At 45.8% G+C, this 27321-nt stretch overlaps 1 protein-coding gene across 1 annotated transcript in view; it reads left to right on the top strand.

Annotated features, from left to right (window-relative positions):
• PAPPA (pappalysin 1) overlaps window positions 1-27321 on the top strand; it is a 97326-nt gene extending 70005 nt beyond the window's left edge. The window contains exons 14-21 of the mRNA XM_042478653.1: window positions 696-879; window positions 4384-4594; window positions 6704-6875; window positions 9727-9874; window positions 13450-13559; window positions 18639-18710; window positions 20365-20463; window positions 24645-27321. Of these exons, the coding sequence (XP_042334587.1) occupies window positions 696-879; window positions 4384-4594; window positions 6704-6875; window positions 9727-9874; window positions 13450-13559; window positions 18639-18710; window positions 20365-20463; window positions 24645-24755 (1107 nt within the window). The 3' untranslated portion in view covers window positions 24756-27321. The remainder of the gene's footprint in view (window positions 1-695; window positions 880-4383; window positions 4595-6703; window positions 6876-9726; window positions 9875-13449; window positions 13560-18638; window positions 18711-20364; window positions 20464-24644) is intronic.

Here is a 27321-nt window from a genome sequence, read left to right as displayed (position 1 = left end):
GGTGACCCTGCATACTCCGTCTCGCCACGTCTAGATGGTTATTTTCCCCCCTCCTTCCTCCGAATGTATGTTATGTATCTTAAAATAAAAGAAGGCAGCCTGGTCTCTACTCTTTTAAAAAAGGGACCCTCTAAGTTTCTTATTCTTTGTTAAAACCACTATTCCATCCGATCCAAAGATGGTTCCTTTGGAAAGTACCTATTGGCTACTGACTATGCAGAACCACAATGCCTCCACATCCCAAACACTATGCAATATGTAAAATTAAATTAATAATAATAATAATAAATTTTTATTTATACCCCGCCTCTCTAATTAGATCGAGGCGGCTGACAACATTAAAAGAGCATTAAAATAAAGCAAAATGCAATATCCCACCAACCCACCCACCTACAATAAAAACAATACAATTAAATCATTAAAATAAATCATTGTACATTATTAAAATAAAGCAGGCATTAAATTAAGTAGTTTCACAACATCCATACACATCCCAGGGACTGCTGTGATGTAACAACACAACCAGGCATCCATTGCACAATGTTGGCATGTGGTGGATCATGGCTACATTTATCCATTGCAACCCAACAAGGCTCAAGCTGTCTTTGTAGGTGACTGGGATGAAGCTGGTAAAGGGGTTGATCGCCCTTATACCTTCTTCAGCTCTCAGTGAATTTGTGTGTCCTTTTTGACAGTTGGAGGCCAGTGTCACAATGACGTGTGTGGATGGGAAATGGAACAAGCAAGTCTCTTGCGAGCCCATTGACTGTGGGATCCCCGACCAGCATCATGTCTATCCAGCCACCTTCAACTGCAGTGAGGGCACCACCTTCGGCAAGAGATGCTCCTTCGCTTGCAAACCTCCTGCCCAGCTAAAAGGTAAGACTATGCTTCTGAAAATGGAGAGGCCTTGGCAGATGGCACCATCACGCTCTGGTACCGATGCCATGGTCAATAGGTAAACAGTACTGGTGGGCTAGATAGGTCATTTCTCAACAAATGTGGTGAAGATTCAGAGGCAGCATGAGACCGAATTGCAGTTGGTGGCAGTGGTGGCAGGTAATGATGAGATTGTTCAATTGCTTTTCAGGAGCATTTGGTTGGAAACTGTGTGCTAGACATAAGCACTCATTCTGTTTGGTCGGTTCCTGTAATTCCTCTTATTGTTGCAGCGTTCAGGACATATCAACAATAGATACATTGACAGAAAAATAGATAGGTAGGAAAACAGAGAGAAAGATAGTCCGATAGTAAGCTGGATAGACTATAGAGAGATGAAGTGACTGATTGATCAATCAATCAATCCACCCACTCAGTTTTCACTATCCATCATCTATGTATTGGTTATTGATCAAGTGGCGGATGGATGGATGGATGGATGGATGGATGGATGGATGGATGGACCAACAGATAGATAAGAAAGAGTGGTTGTATGCAGATGGACTGATGTATGGCTAGATGATGCCAGAGTAGCCAATGATAAGGGATTGTGAAAGTTGCAGTCTGGCTACATTTGGAGAGCCATAGTTATCCCCATCCCTGCTTTCATACAAAACTCTGGGCTCTTTCAGGTATGAAATCCTTGACACATATTTCTAAAAGTTAAATTCTCTCTTGCAAGAGAGCCTACCATTTCTTAAGAGCTTCCAGCAGCTCTTTATTGTTTTAAATAGACACTCAGAAAAAAAAGTAAGGGAAAGGGAAAGGAAAGGGAGGAGGAAAAAACCCCAATGGCCTTGGTGACCTTTTCTCCTGATCAGAAATGATCTCCTGGGAATCAGGCCAAGGCAGACTTAACATCTGCTGTCTGACTACAGTATAGCCAAATATTAAGGATTCTGTTCCACCATCCATCAGATACGCATTTGAACCATTCAGTCTGCCAGTCTGCCTCATCAGTTACCCATATCCATATCTATTTTCATCCCGTATCTCAACTCTAAATGCCTCTCCAAGTGGTGGTTTGTGGACCAGGGCTGGTCTGCAAAGGCTAAGCTGGCAATCTATGGAATGGTTCCAAGAACGAAAGAAAGATTTGACCCCAATGGTTTCAAAGATGGTGCCCATCCTTGGCATGCTGGTGATACTTTCCTGCCCTCCCAGTCTGCCTCATAAGATATCTCTATCCATATATATCTCCATCCCATATCCCAAATCCAAGTAGTGGCCTGTGGAGCTGCGCTGGTCTACAAGTAAGATACGGCTTAAAAAGCCCTGTCCTAAAGTAGCCCTGAAGCTCCTGCAGTTCGCAGTTTCAGCAGGACAGCAACTCTTGGACAGTAGCTGTCAAAGCAAAAAGCAAACCAAAGAGAGAGAGGGGAGGTTTTGGATGCTGAAACCCAAGCGATGACTAAGAGAGCTCAGCCGGCCTTCTCCTTGAGAAGGGAGGGAGAGATGACTCACTCCTTAATTCAGCCACTGATGTCACATCAGCCACTGTTTTTTAATGTCACAGTTCATCACCCTGCCGTAGCGAGCATGAGCTCATCCCTGCTGGACTGGGGGACCCGCTCTGTGTGAGTCAGATGGGAGAAAACAAAGCAGCCAGCCCAGGAAGGGAGCTTTTGAAACGGTACAAAAATACCTTGACGGCTCATGGCACTCGGGAAGGAGAAAAACGGAAAGACCTGATCGTGCTTTTTGAAAAAGTAAAATAAAATCCTGTTCTGGACATCACAACTTGCTTCTTTGCCTCGATTCGTACCTTGTAGGTCTTATAACGCAAAGCCAGAGATCTTTCCAAAGAGATTAAACAAGGAGGAAGAATGAAGAGGAGGAAGATGGAGATGTTAGAGCCTAATTGCTTCCTCTTCTTTCTCTTCGTCCTCCTCCTCCTCCATTTCTTCACCAACTTGCAGGCAGTTGGCACAGATTTGATCCTGATATCTAAAGCATCAGAAAGGAACCCAAATAGTTTTGGGCTCTGAAACTCTTTGGGAAACTAAGGCTGCAGCTACACTGCAGTATACAGTTTGAGACTGTTTTAACTTCCATGGCTCCCAGCAATGAATGCTAGGATTTGCAATTTGGTGAAATATTTCATTTTCTCTGTCTGAGAGCTCTGGTGTTACTTTGTTGTTGTTGTTGTGTTCCTTCAAGTCATTTCTGACTTACAACAATCCTGTGATGAGCCTATCATAGGGTTTTCTTGGCAAGAGTGGTTCAGCAGAGGTTTGCCATTAATAATAAATAATAAAAATTTTATTTTTATACCGCCCTTCCGAAGATCAGGGCGGTTAACAACATAATAAAACACAACATTACAATAATACAACAATATTAAAACAAAAACAGGATAAAACCCCCGTTAGCCAATCCTCTTTGCCACAGAAGAGGAAGGGAGGCCCACTGGACTTTAGTCAGGGAATGCAAGATGGAACAGAAAGGTTTTCAGATCCTTTCTGAATTGGGCCAGGGAGGTGGTCGAGCGGAGCTCTATGGGCAGCGTGTTCCAAAGGGCCGGGGCAGCGATGGAGAATGTCCTCCTCGTAGTGGAGGACAGCCTAGCCCCTGGCACCCTAAGGAGTTGCTGCCCAGATGTTCTGAGGGTGCGGGGCGGAATGTATGGGGAGAGGCGGTCCTTTAGGTATCCTGGGCCCAAGCCATTTAGGGCTTTATAGGTCATCACCAACACCTTATATTGTGCCCGGAAGCGAATAGGCAGCCAATGCAGATCTTTAAGCACCGGTGTAATATGGCTGCCATATTCTGTACCATTTGTAGCTTCCGGGTTTGGTATAAGGGTTGCCCCATGTAGAGTGCGTTGCAGAAATCCAATCTCGAGGTTACCAGAGCGTGTACTACCGTTTCAAGGTCCCTCTGGGCCAGGTATGGGCGCAGCTGGCGAATGAGCCGAAGCTGATAGCAGGTGTTCTTGACCGTCGCATTCACCTGAGCCGTCAGGTGAAGCGACGAATCAAGAAGCACCCCCAGACTGCGCACAGAGTCCTTCACAGGGAGCGTGACCCCGTTCAGAACAGGTGGAACTACCGCCATTCCTGGACCAGGGGGACCTATCACAAGTACCTCCGTCTTCTCTGGATTCAATTTGAGTTGGTTTTCCCTCATCCAGCCATCCTCTGAGGCTGAGAGAGTGTGACTTGCCCAGCGTCTTTCCATGGCCAAGCAGAGGTTTGAACCCTGGTCCCTAGAGTCATCGTCCATCACTCAAACCACAGTGTCACACTGGTTTTCACGACAAATTACAAATCCCAGGATTCCATAGCATGGAGCCACGTGTTGTCAAACTGCATTATTTCTGTAGGGCAGGTGCAGCCTTAGGTAGGGAGACCTCTGTCTAGCTGATACCATCTCAGATTCAGCTGTTATCTTCTCTGTCTGTAACGGCCTGTCTTGGCTTGTGTTGTCTTTTGTCTCCTCCAGGAACTAACAACAACCTGACATGTTTGGAGGATGGACTGTGGTCCTTCCCGGAGGCCCTCTGTGAGCTGATGTGCCGGGCTCCCCCTCTGATTCCCAATGCGGACCTCCTGACTGGCCGTTGCCATCAAGAGAAGCATAAAGTGGGGGCCTTCTGCAAATACAAATGCAGACCTGGTTACCACGTTCCAGGATCCTCTCGGAAGGCAAGGAAGTAAGTGGAATTGTAGCAGCCTTCGGTGCCTCTTTTGTAATGGACAGCGCTTGGAAGCAGTGTCTTGCAACAAACAAGTCAGTTGCCGTTCATTCTGTTTTGAGGCGATTATGATTGTAACATACCAAGAGATAGCATTGCTTTTGTGTGCATATGTGTAACAACAACACTCTTATATATGCCATAAGTCAAGGCCAACTCGGACACAGGTAACAACTGCAAGAATTCAGTAACCCACTGAAATGTCTCTTGAATTTGCAAGCCAATTTGTAAGCAAAACCTTTCCTGTTATTTGCTTCCGCTGGAGACGGCTGCAGGCATAAACTACCTGTGTTTTCCATACACCAGCAAATATTTTCCTGTTGAACCCCAATGCTAGGACTAGTCAGGCCACGTTTTATTGTCTAAGGAGTGTAGAGGTGTTGACTGAGTGATGCGTAGGCTTGAGATATCTCTGTTTCGTGGAATCTTTGGCCAATTGCATCCTGACGGCTGATGCGACTTTCATCTGCATTTAACCCAGCTGGCAGAGGTGCAAAGTGCAGGAAAAACACATGTTGTTGTTGTTGTTTCTGCTGCTGTTGTTGTTGTTGTGAGCCTTCAAGTCATTTCTGATAATGCTGTCACAGGAACAAGCTCGTGTGGGGGCTAAAATGAAGGCATTACTCCCCCCCAATGATAAATGCCCCCTGAAATGTTTGTTCAGTCCCCCAAACTTCTAGCATTGCAGTCACTTAAAACTTCACTTGAGCATTTAGACATCCTGTTTCAGCATCCAAGGCAAAAAAGTGGGCATTGTTTCAACGGGAATGGCAAAGCAGGAACTATCAGAGTTTTGGGTGTGAACAATTTGCATGTCTCACTCTCTGCAATGCTAGAAATTTGGGGACTGAAAGGAAATTCATTGCGGGGAGCAGAAGCCTTCTTTGGATGGGGAGGTTCTCTCATTCCCTTCTCCTACATAGCTACACCCCTGTCCCACAAGTCTGAACTTCCATCTAGTAGACCTACATGGTACCAGCTTTCTCCTTCTCTTCTCCAAGGAGCTGGTGTGGTATGATGGTTAGAGTTTCACACTAGAGTTGCATCTGCACTGTAGAATGAATGCAGTTTGACACCGCTTTAACTGCCATAGCTCCATCGTATGGAATCCCGGGATCTGTCACTTCTTGTGGCACCAGAGCTCTTTGACAAAGAAGGCTACAAATCACAGAATTCCACAGGATGGAACCATGACAGTTAAAGCAGTGTTGAACTGCATCAGTTGCAGCTGTCGTCGGAGGCTTGAACCATTGCACCACACCAACTCCTTGGAGAAGAGATGGAGAAAGTTGGCATCATAAAAGTGTACTGGATGGACGTTCTTGACATAAAGAATAGGGAAGTTCTCCAAATGGAGGAGTTTAGTTGTTTGATGGATTGCAAATATAAGGAGTACGATCTCCACAGCACCATTTGAGACACATACCCAAAAGACTAAAAACTACTTCCATGACACCATCGCACCGCCATTTCTTTCCATGGGACTTGCATGTGAATGGCATTGAATTGAGGAGTGCATTTCTCTGAGCAACTGGCTCTTTTCCTGGAGACGTTGTGGGCAGTAAAACTTTGCTCCCTCTCCTTCCTTTCTGCATCTCTAAGCCCTTTCATTCACAAGCCAGCCCAGTGTTAAGGGAAGCCCGCCTTTTGGAAATACCCTCTTTGATATGCGACCTGGGGAGTCCCCTTTGAACCTCGGTGGGAAAAGTTTACTGGGTATCCTACGTTTTTATGGTGTGGTGAAATGCAGACACATTGCGGGCTGTACACAACCACATCAAAAATAGCCATTGGCCTCCAGGTCCGGAAGAGGTTCCCACCCCCCAAAAAGAGGATGGAGGGGTGACTTTCCCCAGTTGAATGGTGTGTGTCTGCCTTCACAAATAGCCGTTGTTCTCCCTAGACCTCATGATGTTTTTACGTAAATGTTCCACAACCTCTGCTCATAAGTGTCGGAGGTGCGAGGATCCCTCCCATAGGTCAGTTGGGAAAATGTAGAGCTGTTCCTTAAATAAATAACCACCCCATTTCATATTCTTTTTCTCTTTTTTGGAACACACATGTAAGGAGGACTTTTAAGATCCAGTGTACTCAAGATGGAACTTGGCTGGAAGGGATTTGCATCCCAGTCACCTGCGATCCACCACCGTCCAAGTTTTATGGGCTCTACCAGTGCACCAGTGGCTTCCAGTTCAACAGCGAGTGCCGGATCAATTGTGCCGAAGACGACAGCCAATCTGTGAGTCCAAAAGAGGGGATGGATGGGAACTCAGACCTACCAGAAGGTGTTCAGATTCCAGCACCAGCACCTGTGGTTACAACATGGAAAGGGTCTTGGAGACATATGGTTGCTTAAGGAAGAAAACAAAATGGCACCGCCCTCTCATTCCATCTGTAGAAGTCAACTGGATAGGCTGATTCATCTTGCTTCAAGACTGATAGTAGGACAATGCTTCCATGCCATTCTTAAAACAAAATGGATCAGCCTATCCAGTTGACTTGTGCACTAACCATATGGGGCAAATCAGTTGGAATTGTACAACAATCATATTGCGCTGACAACAGTAGAAGGAGAGTTGTGCATTGTGTATTGTACAACGGGACCCATAAATGGAAAGGGGTTGTGCTGTGATGCTCTTCTCTATGGGTAGTCTGCAATGCTAATGCAGAAATTTCCATTGTTTCTTGCATCTGGTACCCAAGAGGGAATGCCTCACTCTTCCCTTGACTTACAGAGACACAAAGCTTTCTAGTGCTTCCATAATTTCCATTACCTTGTCTTTTCTTTCCATATTTTACCCCAGTTCCTCAGCTAAGATTGGGACAACCAGAACCATACATGGTTTCAGAAGGAGTTCACAAGACATTCTCTCAAACTGGATGCAGCCCTGGGTAGAATAGCGTTCCCTACCCTGGACATATGGAGATATAAGGTTCTCCAATGCTTCCGTAATTTCCATTACCTTGTCTCTTCTTTCCCTATTTTGCCCCTGTTCCTCAACTGTATAATGCCCTTTTTGAGAGTGGGGCAACCAGAACCATGCATGGTTTCAGTACGACTGTCTGTCTGTCTCTTTCTCTTGCTCTCACTCTCTAAGCATACATATAAAGCAAATGAATGGCACGTATTCTTTCCCCCCAGAAAAATCCCACATGACGTGGACAAAACCCTTCAGAGATCCCTAAGACTTTGGACTCTTCTGTGTTGGGCTTTTGTTGGCCTTGGTCTCCTCCCTCCCCTCCTGCAGACACACACACAGGTGTATTTGGGCAACGGTGACCACCAACACCCTCGGGAGGAGGGGGCACAGGCAACGGTTGCCAACGGAGAAGGTCTGCTCGGCATTTAATGGGGGAAACTCCTGTTGATGTCATTGGGATGGTGTGTGTGCCCAAAGGCAGTTCACACTTCAGAAATGGAAACCTCGACCGCACACCCGGCAAGGAGGGAATCGCCCCACTTGGGAAAACCATACGTGTGGTTGAGCCAAGTGGGAAAATTTTATATGTGTGTGTGTGTATATATATGAACAACCCTTCACACATGATGATGAGATGTGGGGAGGTGGGGTCGAGTCAGGGAGAGGAGAGGAGAAGTCAAATACAAGTCCCAGTCTTTGAGGATAGATTGGCTGAAAGTTTACGCAGGCTCTGTGTGGAGAGAGGTGATTCCATACCAGGCGCATAAAGCGCAAGTGTGTCTCCGATTTTAATTAGGAGGCGATTTCTGGGGACATGGAAAAGGGGAGAAAATGCATTTTTTCCCCTCCAACTGGGGAAACATAAGCTCGGCTGTGAGGGAATCCTCCTCTTTCCCCTCCTTCTCCAAACAGGCATTTATATCTTGCAGTAGTTAACTTTATATGATATGTACCTTGGCACTCGCGCCGGCTCTTCAGTCTCGCTGGAGTCCAGGATTTTATTTTTCTCTTCTCCCTGGCTTACAAGGAAGACGAAACCATTAGAGGCCTTAATGGCCCTCGGGTTTTGGCAGGAGGTGGTACCTCACAGCTCGGCCGGCTTTGGTGGACCTTGTGAGGAGACTGATGCTTAAAAAGAAGAAGGGTGCTGATTTAATGGTTCGTCTTGCTTGGGAGAATGACATCCCTTCCTCTACCTTAGTTGGTATTCTATATCAGCTCCTTAGGGTGCATCTACAGTGTAGAAATAATGCAGTTTGACAACATTTTAACTGCCATGGCTCCATCTTACAGAATCCTTGGTTGTGTAGTTTGGTGAGGCCCAACACTCTTTGGCAGAGAAGGCAAAAAACCTTGCAAAGCTGCAGATCCCAGGATTCCATAGGATGGAGTTACAACAGTTAAAGTGGTGTCAAACAGCATGATTTCTATGCTGTAGATGCACACTTAAATAAGTTACTTAACCAATAACTTCTCCTGGACTGTTGGAAAGATCAGTCACCTATGCTCCAAACACTGGCAGAATTGACCTCTTTCTTCCAATGCAATGGATGTCCAGTAAAGTAGGTTGGGGGCCAGTTGTGACCAACTGTGTCATAGTCATCACTCGATAACAATTGTGAACAAGGAATAGTTGCATCAGATGCATCTGAGGAAAAAGACCCGAGTCTACAAAAGACTATGCCACAGCTTCTTTTGCTCAGTTAATCTGCTACAAGATCCCTTTGCATGCTGATATTCCAGATGAACACAGCAATGTTTTTGAATTCTACCCCTGTTTAAATTATTGTTCTATACTGTTCTGTACTACCCACAATGATCCTAGGGTAGAGGGTAAGCCATAAATAAACAAATACTTAAAACCAGAGAGGTTGGAGTGTTGGACTAGGACTCTGGTAGACCAAGGTTCGAATTCCTGTTCAGCCATGGACATCATAGCCTTGGCAGCCCCAGAAAGAAGCAATGGCAAACCCCCTTGTGAACAAATCTTGCCAAGCAAACCCTGAGATTAGGTGTCCCATAAGTCCAAAAACAACTCTAAGTTGCACAAAGGCAACCTTAAAATCAAGGTGTGAGCATTTTTGTACATTCTTGCAAGGACATAGAAACCAGTAGGATACATTTCCCTTTTCCCCTCGCCTAATCTTCTTTTCCACTTTCCTTCTCCAGGGTCGAGGGAACAACGTGATCCATTGCCGAAGAGACGGCACCTGGAGCGGCTCATTTCACCTCTGCAGAGGGATGCAAGGAGAATGCACCCATCCCACCCAGCTGAGCAGCAGTCTGAAGCTGCAGTGCCCAGATGGTTACAGCATAGGTATTTATAGGCACTGGTGGCAGCAGAAGGGAAAGGCAGAGGTGGGGAGGGAGGGAGGTCGCCTCTTCAACCCCAGATGCTAGAGTTTGGGGGAAGAAAAGAATAGGGAAGGAATCTGTCTGAGATGACAAGAGAGGCTTTCAGGCACCAGAACTCTCCATAAGAATAAATGCACTCCGATAACACTGAGATGTCACACAGTCCTTGACTGTGGCCATGAGCAAGGTGAAGCTCTGCTGAGGATGAAGCTAATCTCTTTTCCCCTCCGGAGTAATTCTACAAACAGATTTTGGATCTAACAAGCAATGCAGTTATCCATGATGAGTTAAGCAGGCAGGGTGTGCTGTGAGTGTAAATCCGTCGCAAAAAGGAGTGCATGAGCGAGAAGAAAGTGCTACCCTTGGGATAAAGAGTATTGTTTCTATTTTAGTTACTATCAAATGGCAACTTTATTTTCCAGGTTGCATGCCATTCACTAACCAGTGTTGTTGTTTTGTGTGCCTTCAAGTCATTTTCTGACTTATGGGGGCCCTATCTCAGCTTGCCAAGATTGGTTCAGTGGAGGTTTGTTGTTGCTTTCCTCCGAGGCTGAGAGAGTGTGACTTGCCTAAGGCCACCCAATGGGTTTTGCTGGCCAAGTGTTGAAGTAGAGTCTCCCAGAATCCTAGTCCAACACTCAAACCACTACACCATACTGGCTCTCTAGATATGACAGTAGAGGGGACAGTAGTGGGGTGCCATTGCCTTTCTCAGAGGCTGAGAGAATGTTACTTGCCCAGGGGCACCCAGCGGCTTTCCACGTCCAAGTGGAGATTTGAACCCTGGTCTCCCTGAGTCCTGATCCAAGATTGGGTACCGAATCAGCAGAGATGAATTGTGGATATAAACCCAAACTTGGGGAGTTGAAGAGCATTGGTTCACTTCACACAGATATATGTTGCCTTTTTTCCTTGGCTTTCCTTCTGAATTCCCAGGGAAGTAACATCTCCCAGGCTGATCCTTCATTATGGGCTGGCTATTTATTGTGAGACACCAGGAGTTGCTTTGCACCCATCCCGGGGAGGGGAAGGAGAAAGAGGAGGGGAACGCGACCTGGATGAGCTCACTGCTCTGTAATGATGCCAATTATGGATCGCGTATCAAAACAATTCAGCCTGGCTCCCCGCGCCTGAAGTGTAAATTGCACCGCTGGCTGCTGAGCGAGAGAGACAGGGGCAGCAGTATCCTCTCTCCTGATGATGTGTCTTCTTACCCCTGGAGGAAAGGTGACCTTTAGATACCTACTGGGGGAAAAAAGAAGGCTGCCTCTGAGCTGTTCTCTATTTATTTGGGTGGGGAGGGACAGTGAGAAGGGGAGGTACATAGGATTTGGCCAGCGTTGTGCTTCAGACTTGCATTTTTGTAAATTGCCCTGCCTGTGCACAAAATGGAATTGTTTCACAACATCTACTTCCACCTAGATTATGCAATGGTAGGGTGATTGATGCACAATGGCCTAATGCTCCATGGACACTGATGTAGATCAGAGCATTTCCGGACATGGCTACAAAATGCCACGGCACAACACAGACACCACGTATACACCAGAAGTACCCAGTGCACACAGGAGCATTCTTGCCGATGCCTGAATGTGTGTCGCCTCCATTCACTAACAGGGTTTTGTTGCACTTCTCCAACATAACTTTTGATTCATAAAGTTATAAAACATAGACTGTGATGTAGGATCTCAGTCAACGTTTGTACCACCAAGAGCCACTTTAGGGTGTCATCAACCCTAGTGATGCCACTGTTCCTGACGTTCTCAGGACCTGGGTAGGATCAAACAGGGGGATGTTGCCCAGACCTAAGCCATATAAGTCAGAAGCAACCTTACTGTGCCCATAAACAAACTGGCATCTTGTTGAATTAGGGGAGCTGTTTGGGCCTTGGAGCTCTCCCACTTAACACCCTGGCTGCAGCTCTTTGTACCAGATGAAGTTTCTACTCTTCCAAAGCAGAGCTCCTTAATGACACATTTTGTAGCAGCTGTGCGGTTGTGAGAGTGATTTCCCAGAGGGAGAAACCCAATCCAGCATCACGCCCAGGGGAGGCCTTAAGAGTTGTGTCTTCAGGAAGCTCCAATACATTACTGCTTGATGCCTTGTCTTATCTTAATAAGCGAGAGGGCAGGGGTCCCGCAGAGTGCAACCATTAGATGGAATGAATGAGGGATTTGCCCGCAAGCGATGGCACCATGCCACTTGTGTCCTGTCGCGGAAGTGAAGGCCATCAACAGGGACCCCACCTAGGCTCATTTCCAGCTAATTACCCCTCTCTGAAAAATGGAGATAGGAATAATTCTGTATACAGCAAAAATGTGGCCCACAAGGATGAAGAATACAAGCTAAGGCTAGATAGACTAATCTCTCTTAGGCTGATCCTTCATTATAGGCTGATTGTTGAGAGACACCAGGAGTTGCTTTGCCACTCCATCATACATTTGGGACAGAAAGAACATGATGATGATGATGATGATGATGATGATGATGATGATGATGATGATGATGAGCAAAAGCAATATGAATAGATTTCCAGATTCTTAGCAGAGGGTGAAGGGGCAAGGAGGTTACATCCATGTGAAGAGCACAGGTCACAAAATGAAAACGATGGTCAGAGATGCAGGTCCAGTGGAGGATGGCGCTAACACATTGCTGGAATATTCAATCTATTCCAGTTTTTAGTCCAAACTTTAAGGGGAGATGCCCAAAGTGCTGGAACCTGTTCCCAAATTGTCAGGTTTAAAATTCGTAGTTAATTCTTGAACAGATTCTGCATCTTGTTAGATGATGCCATCTGCCACTAGCTGGGTCCTTCAGAACCTTGGACAGGTCCCAAGGGAAGATGAATCTTGATCTGAAAGGCATTGTCTACTGACTGTGATATTATCCTTCAGCTGGACATTCTCTGACTGTAGATTCCTGGGATGGAATATGGAGATCTCTAGAGAGATGAGCCTCTCTGGCCTGGAATGGGGCATTCTTCCACTCCATATCGCCTCCTGTGTTTCCTGCAGCATTGAGTAGCTTTGACACACAAGGGGACAAAAAATGCCATTTCTTCACATGAGCACACTGGTCCTGGAGGATCCTATCTTGGGAGGGCTCAAGGTTTGAGAGGGGGGAAATCTTGGATTGTGCTATCCCCTGCGTGCCAACATCCATCTTTTTCCCAACTGAATTAGAAGGTAGTAGGTACAATGTACAGTCAGCCCTCCCTATCCATGGATTTTTTTATCCACAGATTCAAGAATCCACAGCTTGAAAATATTTAAAATATGTATCATTTCCAATAAGCACACCTTGATTTTGCCATTTTATATAAGGGACACCATTTCACTGCTCCATTGTATTTAATAGAACTTGAGCATCCATGGATTTTGGTATCCACCGCAGCTCCTTGAACCAAATGTCAACGGATATCTAGGGCCCTATAAGGGATACCTTTGGACTAGTGTTTATATACAGAGTATAAATGTTGATGAGAGCCAGTGTGGATAATGAATGTCATTCTCTCCCCTCCCTTCTGTTCTTTTTAAGGAGCTGAGTGTACCATTTTGTGCCTGGACCATCACACCGAACCCATCTTGTTGAGGGCTAACGAAACGGTCAATGACATCCAACACTGGATGAAGCCTCTAAGAGTGAAGGTCAGTGTCCATTGAAAGAGCCAACATGGCTTGATGGAGAAGACCCAGGGGGACAGCAAACCCCAGTGGCCATGCTGGCTAGGGGATACTAGGAGTTGTACTCCCAAAATGTGTCTGTGCCAAGCTCTGAGAAGTGGACTTGGTTTTGCACCTGCTCAAAAGGTTTAATTCATACATAATACAAATAGACTGCTGTAAAGACAGGAAGGGCTGTTCTTAAAAATCCTGGGAGAATAACAAAACCTTGGCACAGAAAATGCCATAGACGTGCCACAGGTGAGGTGCAACCCTTGAGAAAAGTATGAGATTTAACACTGAAGGGAGATGAGATCAGGGACAGTGTACCAGATAACTGAGATGGAGACGAAATAGACCATATTCACATTTCCAGACCAAAATAACCTTGGATGTCCATTCATTAGTGAGGCTTGTGATGTATAGGGTTTTTGTATAAACACTTTACTGAATGGGAAGCATGTTATGTTTCGTGTAAAGCCAGTTCACCTCTCTCTGTCTCTCTGTGTATCTTGGATCAAACCAAAAAAGTGCAGTCTTTTTAATGCAAATGAAATTTTCACAACAAAGTTCCCCGAATGCGAAAAATGAACTGAAACATCCCAACGACTCTCATAAACCTGTCCAGTGTGGGAGGATTAAAAACACACAAACAAATTCTCTTTTCTTCTGCATAAATAATTTATATCTCTGGCCAAAAAAACAATGCAATATATGCTAAAGAAATAACTTCTTTGGCATGTCCAGGTTCCGTCTGGGAGCCCAGCATCGGTCGCTTGATCTTCCTCTTGCCTCCCTTCCCCTCCAAAGCCTTCCTTGGAGTCAGAAAGAAAGTGCATTTCCCAGGCTTCCTTCCTCTTACCCAAATGGGCTCTGAGTTGGCCGTCGCCGACGTCTTGCCCGGGATTTCGGCTCTTCTGAAAACCAAATGAAAGGAAGGGAAAGAAAGGAAGAAGCTGACCTGGGGACCCATGTGGAATGTGCATCTCCATCACAGATGTTGGGACAATCTCTTGCAAAGAACAAGGGAGATGGTGGACGTTGGGCGGCAGACCGCAATAACACATTCCTCCCCTTCTGGGCCTCCCCTCTCATTCTTAGCATGTCTTTGCTCCTTTCTTTAACCAGCACATAAAAACTTCCTTATCTTGCCGTTTCTCACCCTCGCTTTCCTGAACTATAGGCTTTTGAGTGCTGCTTTATTTTTTGCATTTCGCTGCGACACACACACACACACACACATGAAGCCAGGCTTGAAAGCATCTCAGCCTCCCTTCCCCTTTCCCCCTCTGGCCTCCCTCCTCGCCGTCCTCCTTTATTGATGCCGTATCTTGGAGGAAGCCGTAACAAGAGTTTTATACCTACATATCCCTGGAGGGCTCATTAGTTAGCCAGAAGGGAAAAAATAACTGGGTAGTAAAGAAAGAAAGAAAAAGGAGGGGAAGCAACCAGGATTGGGGGAAGGTTGGGGCCGGTGGGAGGGAAGGATGATATGATGCAGGAATACAGAACGGATGGGCGGTAGACCCTTAGCGGCAACAAGTATGCAGAAATCGCATCCGAATTAGGACTGTAACGAATATTCTCTCATTCTAGTTTTTCTTCTCGAAAGTGGTATGTCTGACGCAGTCGGATGAGAAAAACCCACATGTTTCCTGGATCTGTTCTTGTTCAATCATTATTTAGCATAGATTCATTCCTCTGCTGCTTCTGGGTACCATTTGCTCTCACTGCCTTCAATCCCCTTTGCCCACAGAGTTGTTTCAATTCATTCGGTGGTGGCAGTCCACCTGACTTTGCATTTTCCCAGATTGCAAAAATCGGAGCGGGCAGAAAATAGAACAGAAAGACGCTTGCAGCTTCACTGCCTTTGAGAGGCTGAAATGCCCCAGACTCATAGATATCACAAACAAGATGACAGGGATAGTCACGAAGGAGATTTCCAAGGTTTGTGTGGTCAGCTGGCTGTAATGCTCAGGGAGAGGAGCGTTAACTTAAACCCAGCTTGGGACCCACAAGGCAAGTTGTGATGACAGCATCTGAGATGCACAAAAAGGACGGACGGGGCACATTTGTGCTCCCACTACTTTCAGTGTGCTTTTCTGTGCCTGCTCTCTGTACACTATACGATATGGCTATTAGACTTTTATGATGCCTTTTACCACCTTGCAAAACTTTTCTTTCCCTTGGAATGAAAACAGCTCACCGCCACCAGTTTTGTAGCTACAAGTAGAGGAAGGGAGGGCAAAATGGAGGCATTGTCTCCAAATGGGAACACTCTCCTGCCCCCATGAAATTTCCCTTCAGTCCCCTGATTTCTAGCATCATGGGAGAAAGAGACGTTGGAAATAATTCTTACATTTGCTGTGTGCGCAATCCCTTTGTCTCTTTCCCTGGCCTTTTTCTTTAAATGCCTAAAACTTGTATTTCTAAGTGTTCAACTGGAGTTTTAAGTTACTGTAATGCTAGATATTTGGGGACCAATAGATGGCAGAACTCTTGTTTGGGGAGGACAACACCTTCATTTGCAGCTGCAGCATTGCTGGTTTGAATCTGACCAGAGTTACTATGGTCAAAGCCTAATCCGCACTGCCTAAATAATGCAGTTTGACACCGCTTTAACTGACATAGCTCAATGCGTGTCTGGAAATGCCACTGTTCTCTCCAGGATGTTTCATGGGAGAGGAAGGTCCTCCTTCCCTCTAGCATGAGTCAAGCTGAGATCCAAGGCCTAAAATCAAATGGTTTCTTGGTTCTTCGTTCTGCCTCTATCCATCTTTATGACCCTGTTATATTTCCTTCCAGATTTCTACCTTTCTTCTCTCCAGATCTTCTGCCTGTCTATAAATTTAGTGTATCCTCTTATTTGGTTTCCCCCCTCCTTCATCTTGGTGTCCCATTAATATATTTCTTTCTGCTTGTCATGAGTCTTGGCTGCTGAGTTAGGAAAGACTTGTCAAGAGCATGCTGGGAACAAACTTGTCCCTCCTCCCCATATATTGCATACATCCCCTTACTGTGCCCTATATATCCCCTTACCTTCCCCCTCGCCATATATTACAGCCCACCTACATTTGAGGGATATATAGGGTTGCATTTGACCCCATCCCCATCCAGTCCTACCTAGACTCCTTTCCCTTCCATTTCACACAGGCCAGGCCTGTTGCAAGACAGCTGGAGCAATCTGGGCCCTGAGTAATAGTGGAAAATCCGAGTGCATCGGAAAGATCAACAGCCCTGCTCCGATGGCATAAAAGTCCTTTTTTTCTAGCGTAGGCCAGGTAAGCCTCAGATGACAGAAAATGTAAAAATACGCTGAAGTTCCCCTGCAGATGGATTAAATTGGTCCTCAAATTAGCAAGGGGAAGGGTACATTGCTCGCTGTACATGGGCATTTGTGAAGCCCTCCGTGTTTAAAGAATGCCACACACGCAGGTGAGAAGGAGTATGTGTGAAGCAAAGTCCAACATTGCAGCACAGACAATGAGATTGACAAAGGAGTTCCCTGCCTTCTTGTGGAAGAAACCGTCCTGTGCTGTTGCCAATTCCCAATGAAGTGCAAATTCCCAAATGTGAGGATGGGAGATAGAGCTCCAGGATAAATATTTAGCTCTTCTGCAGAAAGGGTCTGCCTTGAAATTCAAGACAGCTTCTGTTGGTCAGAAGAAGAGGATTTGGCAATGGGTCAGAAGTAGGCAAAGTGCGGACCCCGGGCTGCATTGGGATCCCAGTGTGTGGCCCTTGAAATCTTCCCCCAAAAGTGTTGAAGGAATTCTGCTAGTTTTTCCAGTGATGAAAACCACCGAAATGGATCCGCATCCATTTGTTATTCTGTGCCTCCGAGTCATTTTTTACTTATGGCGACCCTAAGGCAAACTTAGCATGGGGTTGTCTTCTTCAGGATCCCACACTGATGGAGTTACTTACTTTCCTTTCTGTTGGTTACAAAATGGAGGGAAATGTGAAGGTAGATTTTAAGAAAAAGGTCAGACCAGAAAGAAGGAAGGAAGGAAGGAAGGAAGGGAGAGAGAGAGAGAGAGAGAGGAAGGAAGGAAGAGGGGGAGCTGCCCCTCAAGTTTGGATTGGGTGGTTTGTGTTCTTCTATCATCCCTGTGTACCCTTTTTTCCATGTTAACAAATGCGATCCGCTATGAATCACCTCTTTTCAGTCAATAGAAATGAAATAAAATGTATTGCAGTTGATTCATCCAATGTTTTGGCCTGATCTTGAACTTAGTCTGACTTTTGTTAAGTGCAAGCTTTTGACCTTCGCCGAGCTCTTTGAGGCTTCCGCCTGGCTGTGGTTTCCATAGAGCAAAATAATGCCTCTCTGCCCACTTGTAGTCAATCGAATGCTGCCGAAATGACTCAAAAAGCCTACATAATTCACTGGAACTTGTAGAGTTTGGTTTTTTTAAGAACTGATTTTCAAAGAATGCTGCTGTGTTTATAATCCAGGTGGGTGGGAAGGGAAAAGAAAATATTATCCATATAGATGGGTCAAAACCCACTCTTGTTGCATTGCTTTGGCCTTTGGTGGGGCTCCTGGCCACATATCACTTCGCTACCGCCCCGTCCTTTTGTCATTTCTTTCTCAAGACTGATAAGATGAACATCTCCAAGGAGTTTGTTCCTCTCGAAGTGACATGGAAACCCCCTCAAGGCTGTTACCAAACTCCTCTCCCTCGCCACCTTCCTCCGCCATCCAGTTTTCCACAGCCGAGGCCGTCCCTCCCTGTCACAAGTGAAATATTAAACACGGAGCTTGAAGAGAACCTTAAATATTATTTTAATCTCAAGCTTTCTGTTATTGCAAGTGGCGGGCGCAGCGTTTCTTGTAAATACTTGGAAAAGGGCCAGAGGCAGAAAACACCAGAGAGGTTTTTTGGAGGGGTGTTCAAGAAAACATTGTTCCTAGTGTTGGCTGTTGAGGTAATGGGACTGCATTGAGAAGGTTGCAAAGTAGCCCACCGGAGCATTTAACTATATATATAAAAATATATTGTTATTAATTGTTTGTTGATTTGTCCTCACTGTCTCCCTTCTTCATGCCCTCCCTAACAGAGTGTCATCTGCACTGCTGAGTTGAAGTGGTATCCACATCCTGGTCTGATACATTGCCACAAGGGTTGTGAGGTGAGCTTTTGTGAACTCATTTTGCACTTTCTGTTGTGGGGTAGTTGAGCTGGGAGGTAGTCACATCACAGTTCAGAAGGAGAAGAAGAAGCTGCAAACCACCAGATGTTCCTCTTATAGTGTGTTGTGTGCTTTCAAGTCATTTCCAACTTCTGGCAAGGTGGCGATAAGGTGGACCTGTCCTGGATGTTTTTTGACATGATTTTGTTCAGAGGAAGATATGGCGACCCTAAGGTGGACTTGTCCTGGATGTTTTTTGGTACGATTTTGTTCAGAGGAAGATATGGCGACCCTAAGGTGGACCTGTCCTGGGTGTTTTTTGGCATGATTTTGTTCAAAGGAAGTCATGATGACCCTAAGGTGGACCTGTCCTGGTTTTTTCTTGGCATGGTTTGTTCAGAAGATTGCCTTCCCGTGAGGCTGAGAGCATGTAAATGCCCAAGGTTACCTAGTGGGTTCCCATGGCCAAGTTGGGAAACAAACTCTGGTCTCCATAGTCCATAGTCCATAGTCACACTCCAACCACTACACCACACTGGCTCTGCCAAAACATTAGAGACTGGTTGCCTGGAACCATATTGGTTGCTCTTATAAACCAGAGATCCCTTGTGGTCCAATACATGTGCTGTCCTTAGCTGGCATGGGATTGAGGGTTTTATCCCAGTTGTTTAGCGGGGGGGGGGGGGGCTCCCAGTTCAATGGGGCAGTGAAGTTCCTCCCAGGTTTCAGTCGAAACTCTAAAGGCGCTGTCCAAAGTGCCGAATCCTAATAGGCTCACAATAGGCTCAACACCTTGGATAGCTCCTTCCAAGTTGAGTGGGACTTACTTCAAAGTGCTATGGAATTCTAGGAATTGTAGTTTTGTGGGACACTTAGCCATCTCTGTCCAAGAGATCTGGTGCCACAACAGACTACAGATCCCAGAATTTCATAGCATTGAACTGTGGCAGTTAAAGTGGCTTCAAGCTGGGTTATTTCTGCAGTGCGGATACAGACTTTGACAGGTTGTGAAGAATACACAGCTCTGTCCACAGAAGAGATGGGCTGGGAATTCAGGAGGGACAATGATGGGAGCTGATTTTATGCCCTCTCCCATATCTGCCACCTGAAGCGTTTGCCTCACTCTGGCTCATGGCAGCCAGGAATCTCCCTCTTTCCAACCTGCTTAATGCTGGAGTCTATGAGCAACTTTCCATCCCCAAAAAGGGAGAGAAGGAAGGAAGAAATTAAGAAATAAACAAGGGAATCACTCTCCTTCCTGATCACAGCGTAGTAACAGAAAGTGCTGAAGCCCTTCTCCAATTTGGCAAGGGTGTGTTTACATACACAAAAGTAACAACGGTGATAAAAATGGGGTCTAAAATGTGTCTGTGCCCCTTGAAATATTTATAAGCATGACCTTGGCTCTTTGGAAAGGCAGGGAGGTCAAACTGCCCTTACTGGTTGTTCTTCAGAGGTCCCGATGCTTCGCTTTAAAGCATGCGCACAGCCACACACAGACACTGGACGGTCCTTTGTTTCTTGGACATGGCAGCTTGACACGGGGCATTCGAGACTGATCTTGGAGACTGATTTTAGTTGGAAGCCAAGATGATATGGTCTTCCCATCTTCTCAGCCTTGTCTCTTTTTTTTTCTCCTGGCTTTCTCTTTCAGCCTTTCATGGGAGATAACTACTGTGACGCCAGTAACAACCGAGCCTTTTGCAACTATGATGAAGGAGACTGTTGCGCCTCGACGGTAAAGACGAAAAAGGTAAGGTCGGGTTCAAATCCTTCGTTGTGGTGCCCTCCGTATCCACAGATTTTGCACCCATGGATTCAACCATCCAATCTGATAGGGCCATCTTATATAAGGGGCATCGTTTTACTGCCTCATTGTATATAATGGGACTTGAGCACTCACAGATTTTGGGGGTCCTGGACCAAACACCAGCAGATACCAAGGGCCCATTGTAATTCCTTTAGTGTTGTGTTGTGTTGTGTTGTGTTGTGTCATGTTGGCTGATCCGAGGATAACTGTTAGTGCTCTTGTTTGCATTTGTTGATCGTCTGCACTTAGAGAAATATTGGGGGAGGACAGTTTGGTGAGAACTGATGAGAATCCAGGCATGGAATTTGTGAATATTTGGTCATCCAAGAGTTGCCTTTTATTTAAGGTTTCTTCACATCTTTTATACCTTCTCAGTGATTTTCTTTTCTCCATACACCAGGACCTATTTCTGAGCAGACATGTGCGCAATGTGCTCTTGAAGCTGGATATCCTCTGTCTTTGCTTGGCACAGATTGAAACGAAACCATTAAACAGTGGCAGCACTGACATTTTAACAGCTGTTCTGTCTCCGCACACTCTTTCTCACACACACACACATGAAATAGGACAGTCTTAGCTCATTTCTTTATTCCTTCTGATGCTTTACTTTCATTCCTGGGCTTTTCACAATTCAGTTGCTCATACGGTTGTCATAATATTGTTAAATAATGTTGCTCAAGGAGTCCTGGGCCAGTTGTAGGATTTCTGGTTCAGACACTGGACCTTGTAGGCTGTGGCAAAGTCCACAGCAAACAGGAGGTCTTTTTGACCCACATTAAGGACCCTTTGGGCCAGGATCAGACCAGGATCACTGGATCAACATCCAGCCTGCCCAGTCCCATCCCGGAACTATTGACCTGGATCATCCATAAAAAACGATGCAAAGACAGGGAGAATTGTATACAGGCCCTTGGTGTACTGGGCTCAGATGGTTAGATATCGGTGGAAATAGACCAAGTCTACAAAAGCTTATGCGGCAGTGTCTTTTGCTCAGTTAGGGCCAAAACAGAATGGCAAAAAATGCCACCTTCAGGGTGGCATGGAGGGCTTGGCGTATGTAGAGCGCATGCCCTGTTGCTGCCCCACACAGCAGACAGCATGACATCATTTCTGTGGTGCGACGTTTACACGTGCCGCATGCAAACTTTGCCTCTCCTGCAAAATTGTTATATGCATCCCCTGCTACATATAGCAGGGGCTGCCTGAGAATGGGAGTTGGTTTTGCCTCTCCAGGCCCACTCTCCTGTGAACTGGGCTTGCTCTCTTGCTCAGTCTGGCAAGGGGACGGGGAGGCTATGTGCGGAGCCAGCCGGGGGAAGAGAACGTGTTAATCTCCTGAGTCACTTGCCCTGCCGCTGACCCGGGAGCGCCTTTGAGACTAGATAAAGAGACTTCCATATATCCTTTCCAAGCCAAGGAAAGTGGCATTGAGAGCTTCTACTAGAGATTTCGAGGGAAACAGGTCTCTTTGAAAAGGACAAATACAATCCTGTTTCCTTTCATTCTCCTTGACACCCCAACCCTGCCCAGATTCTCAGCTCTCCCATTTAGATTTAAAGGATCATTTGGGTCTCGTAGCCTTTTCTAGCTCCTTATAAGAAAATGCATGCAAAGGGATCTTGCAGCGCTTGCAGCCTAACTGTGCAAAGGAAGTTGCAGCTGAAGCTTTTGTAGACTTGGCCCATTCCCTCAGGTGCATGGAGTAAACCAAGTCTCTGAAGGCTCATGCCACAACTTCTTTTGCAGAGTTCATCTCAAAGGCTCTACAAAATCCCTTTGCATATTGATATTCCAGACTAACATGGCTGTGTTTCTGAATCATATACATTTTTAGTGTGGCAAAAATACATCCTCACATTGCTAGGAGAGATAGGACAGAGTTGGCATCTGGGTTCACCACAGGCTCTGGTTTCTATGGTCTGTGGGGTTTGGAAAAGTTACTTTTTTAAAAATACAATCTATATATGGACAATTCAAGGTAGGTTGTTGTTGCTGCTGCTGCCGCTGTTGTATGCCTTCAAGTCATTTCTGACTTATGCTGACCCTAAAGTAACCCTAACATGGGGTTTCCTTGGCAAGACTTATTGAGAAGAGGGTTTTCCATTGCCATCCTCTGAGAGAGTGTGACTTTCCCAAGGTCTCCCAGTGCGATTTCATGGCCGAGTGGTGATTTGAACCCTGATCTCCAGAGTTAGTCCTGTGGTCACACTACTCCACTGAGTCAAGGGGATTTAGAAAAGTATTAACCCAACAATTGACTTTGGGGACTTATTCTCATTGGGACACCCAGTTGGATTCAGGCGAAGGACAGGTTTTTGGCAACAGAGGTGTTGGCATTCGTTCCTTTTGCTTCCTTGAGAGTTAGACTTTGAAGTCCTTGCCAGAAGAAACTGCCTGGTTGGGAAATCAGACATGACCTGGCTGTTCTGTTTTGCATGACTTTGGCGCAAAGAGAGTGGTGCGATACAAACAAGGAGGCAAAACAGGCAGGCACATGCATGGAGAGCAAAGAGCGAGAGGTTACATAGCATTGGGTACTATGTGTACGCATCCATCCGTCCACATGTACGGATCGTGTACATTCCCAGAAGCGCAGATACTGACCAGGCAGGGATCGGCTCCATGACCTGGTTGACTTACTATTACTAATTTTTTCAAATTGCCATAGAAAGAGGAAGACAATGTGTCAGTAGGGAGTGAATGTCTATTCGACTTGCTGAAAACATTTGAACAGGTTGTGGCATTGTCCAGGAAGGGAGGAGAATTAGGTCATTAGCTCTGGTTGCGCAGATGGGAAAGACTCTTGGGAATTCACTCCAGGCACCGACGTCTTCCATCCCCCTGGCCCCATTTTGTCCCTGATCTTTCCTTTATGTAAATTCCTGATGCAACCCTCTGAAATCGACTTCCTTTTTGCCAAAGCAAAGTAGCCTGGAGGCGGTTGCTTCAGCGCCTGCTTTGGCTCCTTTTAAAGAGACAGGTAACTCATTTCTTGTGCAGAACATCCAGCTTTCCTGGCCTTGCTGTGACCCCTTTGTACAACTTGAGTTGTTGCTCCAAAGCTGGGCAAAGGCAGCTTTGCAAGGAGTCAGCTGCATTAGAGGCAAAGCAGTAACATCCTCCTCAACAAATAAAAGATGAGTTTGGGTTTGTCGTTTACCTTTAAAATGTGGCCAAATGCAGTCCGAGCTGCGAAACCCTGAACTGAAACTTGCCTTTTGGGATGGAAGATGTGCCGTGGATGCGATGGGAGTGAGAGGGTCAGATCTTGGGAGGAACTACTTACAAAGGATGGGTTTCTAACTGCCATTATGGCTAGAATCCTGTCGGTGGCATACCCCTCTTTTAGGATGTTGCACAGGGGTCATATCCTATTTTATAGTTGCAAAGAAGAGTTTGCTCAATATAATCATTGAGTAAATGGTTGTGCTTTACAAGGCACGGTGTACATGTGTCCCCTAGCGTCCGTACTCTGGAGGCTCTCAACCATTGTGCAACAGGAGCATTCACTGACATGACGCATGCTTGCAATCCAGTAGAGTAATGTTATGTTCTGCAAGCCCTCAGTTGGCTCTCGGATCAACATGACTGCAATATAATGAAGGAGAACTACATTATATTGTATTACTAGCTTTCTTAGTCATGGATATGAATGGCTTGGGGTTTGGGGATGTATGAAAGACTCATGTCTTGTAGTACTATGGTGTCGTTCCCTTTTCCATTCCCTTTTCCAAACCATGCAGACTATAGAAACCAGAACCTGCAGCAAACCCAAATACCAATTGCACTTTCATATCTCTTGGCCCCTGGGGAACCTATCTTGAATTGAATTCAGCTTGTTTTACAAGCTGTGTGGCTCATTTTCTTTTAATATGTACAAAACCTGTGAACAACCTATGAAAAGGAAGAACCAGTGTGGCATAGTGGTTTGAACCCATTGGAAACCCATTGGGTGACCTTAGATGAGACACACACTCTCAGCCCCAGAAAAACCTGTGACACCCTTAGGATCTCCATAGGTCAGAAACGACTTGAAGATGCACAACAACAACAACTAAAGGACGCTTCTTTAACCAGAATTTGGCCTCTAATGATTGTTGTTCTTTGGCTTTCTTTGCACCCAGGTCATTCCCTTCCCGATGTCCTGCGACCTGCAAGGGGAATGCGCTTGCCTAGATCCTGAAGCCCAAGAGCACAGACAACAGGATCATCGGCGAAATTTCAGCTTTGGATAACACCTGGCGCCCAAGGAATGGGAGGAAGACACCGCCAAAGGCAGGCAAGGAAGAAGCATCATTGCATCCCCCCCACTCCCTCTTTTGTTGGTTTTGTTTTCAAACCATTTCAGCTGCTCAACTCCAATGGCGTTTCTGCACCAGGGACCTTTAGGATTCAACCAGTCTGCCTTTACTTTTCTTTTCCCATGGAGAACTGATATATTTGGGGGAGGGTGGGAGGCTGGCTATGGTATTAAAACGTATTCTACTTGCAAGAACAAGCAAAAATGACAACAACAACAAAAAAAAAAAACAGCAAAAAAGGTTGAGTTTTAACTGTCCAAAAAGAGAGAGAGAGAGAGAAGAAAGAAAGAAAGAAAGAAAGAGAAAGCATGCGTTGCGCAGTTCTGCATCCACCTCGATTGAACGACGTGCGGTTTAATTCTTGATTTGGTATGTCATTTGAGGTTCTGTTTTGCTTTTAGTTCCCTCCAGAATAAGGCAAGAAACAAGCCATATATAAATATATATATATATATATATTCCTGCTATTTATGGAAAGAAATTAGAGAGGGAGGGACATACACAAGAGAAAGAGAGAAAGAAAGGAGGAAAGGAGAGTACCAGGGTCCTTGCTCTCTCCAACATTCAGATGGAGAAGAGACTGGCCCTTGGGACCCTTCGTGCCAAATGCTTCCATCCCCGAAACTTGGGAAGGTGGGGCTCCCAAAGAGCAATTCGAGGTGGAGTGAGGGAGAAGAAAAGGATATTTGTTGGCTTTGTTGACTTGGGAGCATTTCTTGAGTCGACAACAGGTTGGGATGAGGGATGGAAATGTCTGAGCTGGGGCGAAGGACTGGAGGCACACTGCACCACCACAGAGAAGAGAAGAAGAGACAAGAAGGAAGAAGGAGGAGGAAAAGGAAGAGAAGAAGAAGGTCAACCAAACCTCCATACTGCTGCTGCTACTCCTGCTGCTGCTATGTCCTATACAACTCATTCCTTTACTGTGTCAGGAACAGGGTGCTGTTCATTCTCCAAACAACCAAACGGTCTGCCTTAAACCTCTTTACCTACGGCCTGCTTTCCAAACCTCCTTGAGTGTTTTCTTTTTTCCCCTCCTAAGTATGATGAAGGCAAGAAAGGTTTGGCCATAAATAAGACACCGGCCAGGCCCCAGATGAACCAAACCAAAACCAAATGCTCCGAGCAAAATTTCTGCAAACTATCCCCACAAATTGTGCAGGTCTTATCAGCCGACAGGTCTCCTGTCCTTTTGGTTCATCTTTTTATACAGTACTTTAAACAAAGGCATTTCTCTAGATCGGTAGTTTCCAAACTTTGGTCCTCCAGATGTTTCAGACTTCAGCTCCCAAAATTCCTGACCATTGGCCAAGTTGACTGGGGCTTCTGGGAGTTGGAGTCCAAAATACTTGGAGGACTAAAGTTTGGAATCACAGTTCTAGACTCTACAGCCCTAAAGCTAGGTTGAAAACCACAGAACCTAGTGGCACCTTAAAGGTCAACGCCGTTTGATTTGGCACAAGGTTTTGTGGCCTCCGTATCTGATGGAGTGGTCTGGAATCCATGCCAAATGAAACTTGTTACTAGCCTCTATGATGCTGTAAGACCCTTTTGTTGGAATCCTTTTGGGGACTTATGCTAGGGGAAACAGAAGTGACGCCAGCCCAAGTAGTCCCCTTTCCAGCATTGCACAAGGAGGAATCCAGTAGCTTGTTGTGTGTTATTTTTGCCCCAGCTGCACAATGGCAGCCAGATGACACTAGGTTCAGCTCCATCCCCTAACTCAAGTAGCTGCTTATTGGCCATCGGGGTGTATAGGGTTGTGTTGGGAAAGCTCCTGGGTAGCCATCTGGAGCTCTGTGTTGGTCTACTGGGGGAGTATTAACTCCTCCAGCTCCAACCAGATCTCTACATTTGCTATTTTTTTCTGCAACAAATGAACACAGCTACTCCAAGAAAGAGACCATTTCCAAAATCAACCCTACCTTGTCAGTATTAATGTCTCAATCAGGATCTCATTCTTGTGAGAGACAGGGCATTGGAGGTGACCACCTTTGCCCACCCAACTCTTTCCATATTGTTACCTCTGGGCTCTGTCCCCGATGGCCAAATCAGCTCCCTCCTTTTCCCCAAGGCATTGGGCTCTTTGTGCAGTTCTTGCTGCTAGAACCTCATTGTCTGCACAATAAGGCCCATCCTTGTTGAACTTGGAGGGGTGTGAAACCTGCAAAGTTAGTTACAATGCCCTTTGGCCTTGTTGAACAAGAAAAGGGGGGAAAAAGTGGAGCTAAAGCTTTAGCCTTAAGGGAAGCCTAATTTATGCACATTGCTGTGGGTTTGTTTGTTTTCAAATAACTGTGGTTCCATTCAATTGCCATGTCTAGATGCTACGTCGGGAGAGCATACCGCAACCTTGGCATTCCATATGCTCCACCAACTCTACACCTGACTAATTGCTCACAGTACAAAGCTGGCCCTAGCACTAGGTAGACTGAGGCTTCATCTACAATGCAGAATTAATGCAGGGTGGAGCCACTTTAACTGCCATAGATCAGTGCAG

Source organism: Sceloporus undulatus, chromosome 7, assembly GCF_019175285.1.
Source record: "Sceloporus undulatus isolate JIND9_A2432 ecotype Alabama chromosome 7, SceUnd_v1.1, whole genome shotgun sequence".
In the NCBI taxonomy this organism is placed as follows: Eukaryota; Metazoa; Chordata; class Lepidosauria; order Squamata; family Phrynosomatidae; genus Sceloporus; species Sceloporus undulatus.
The sequence above is the reverse complement of the archived record's forward strand: the minus strand, read 5'-3'. Positions and strand labels throughout refer to the sequence as shown.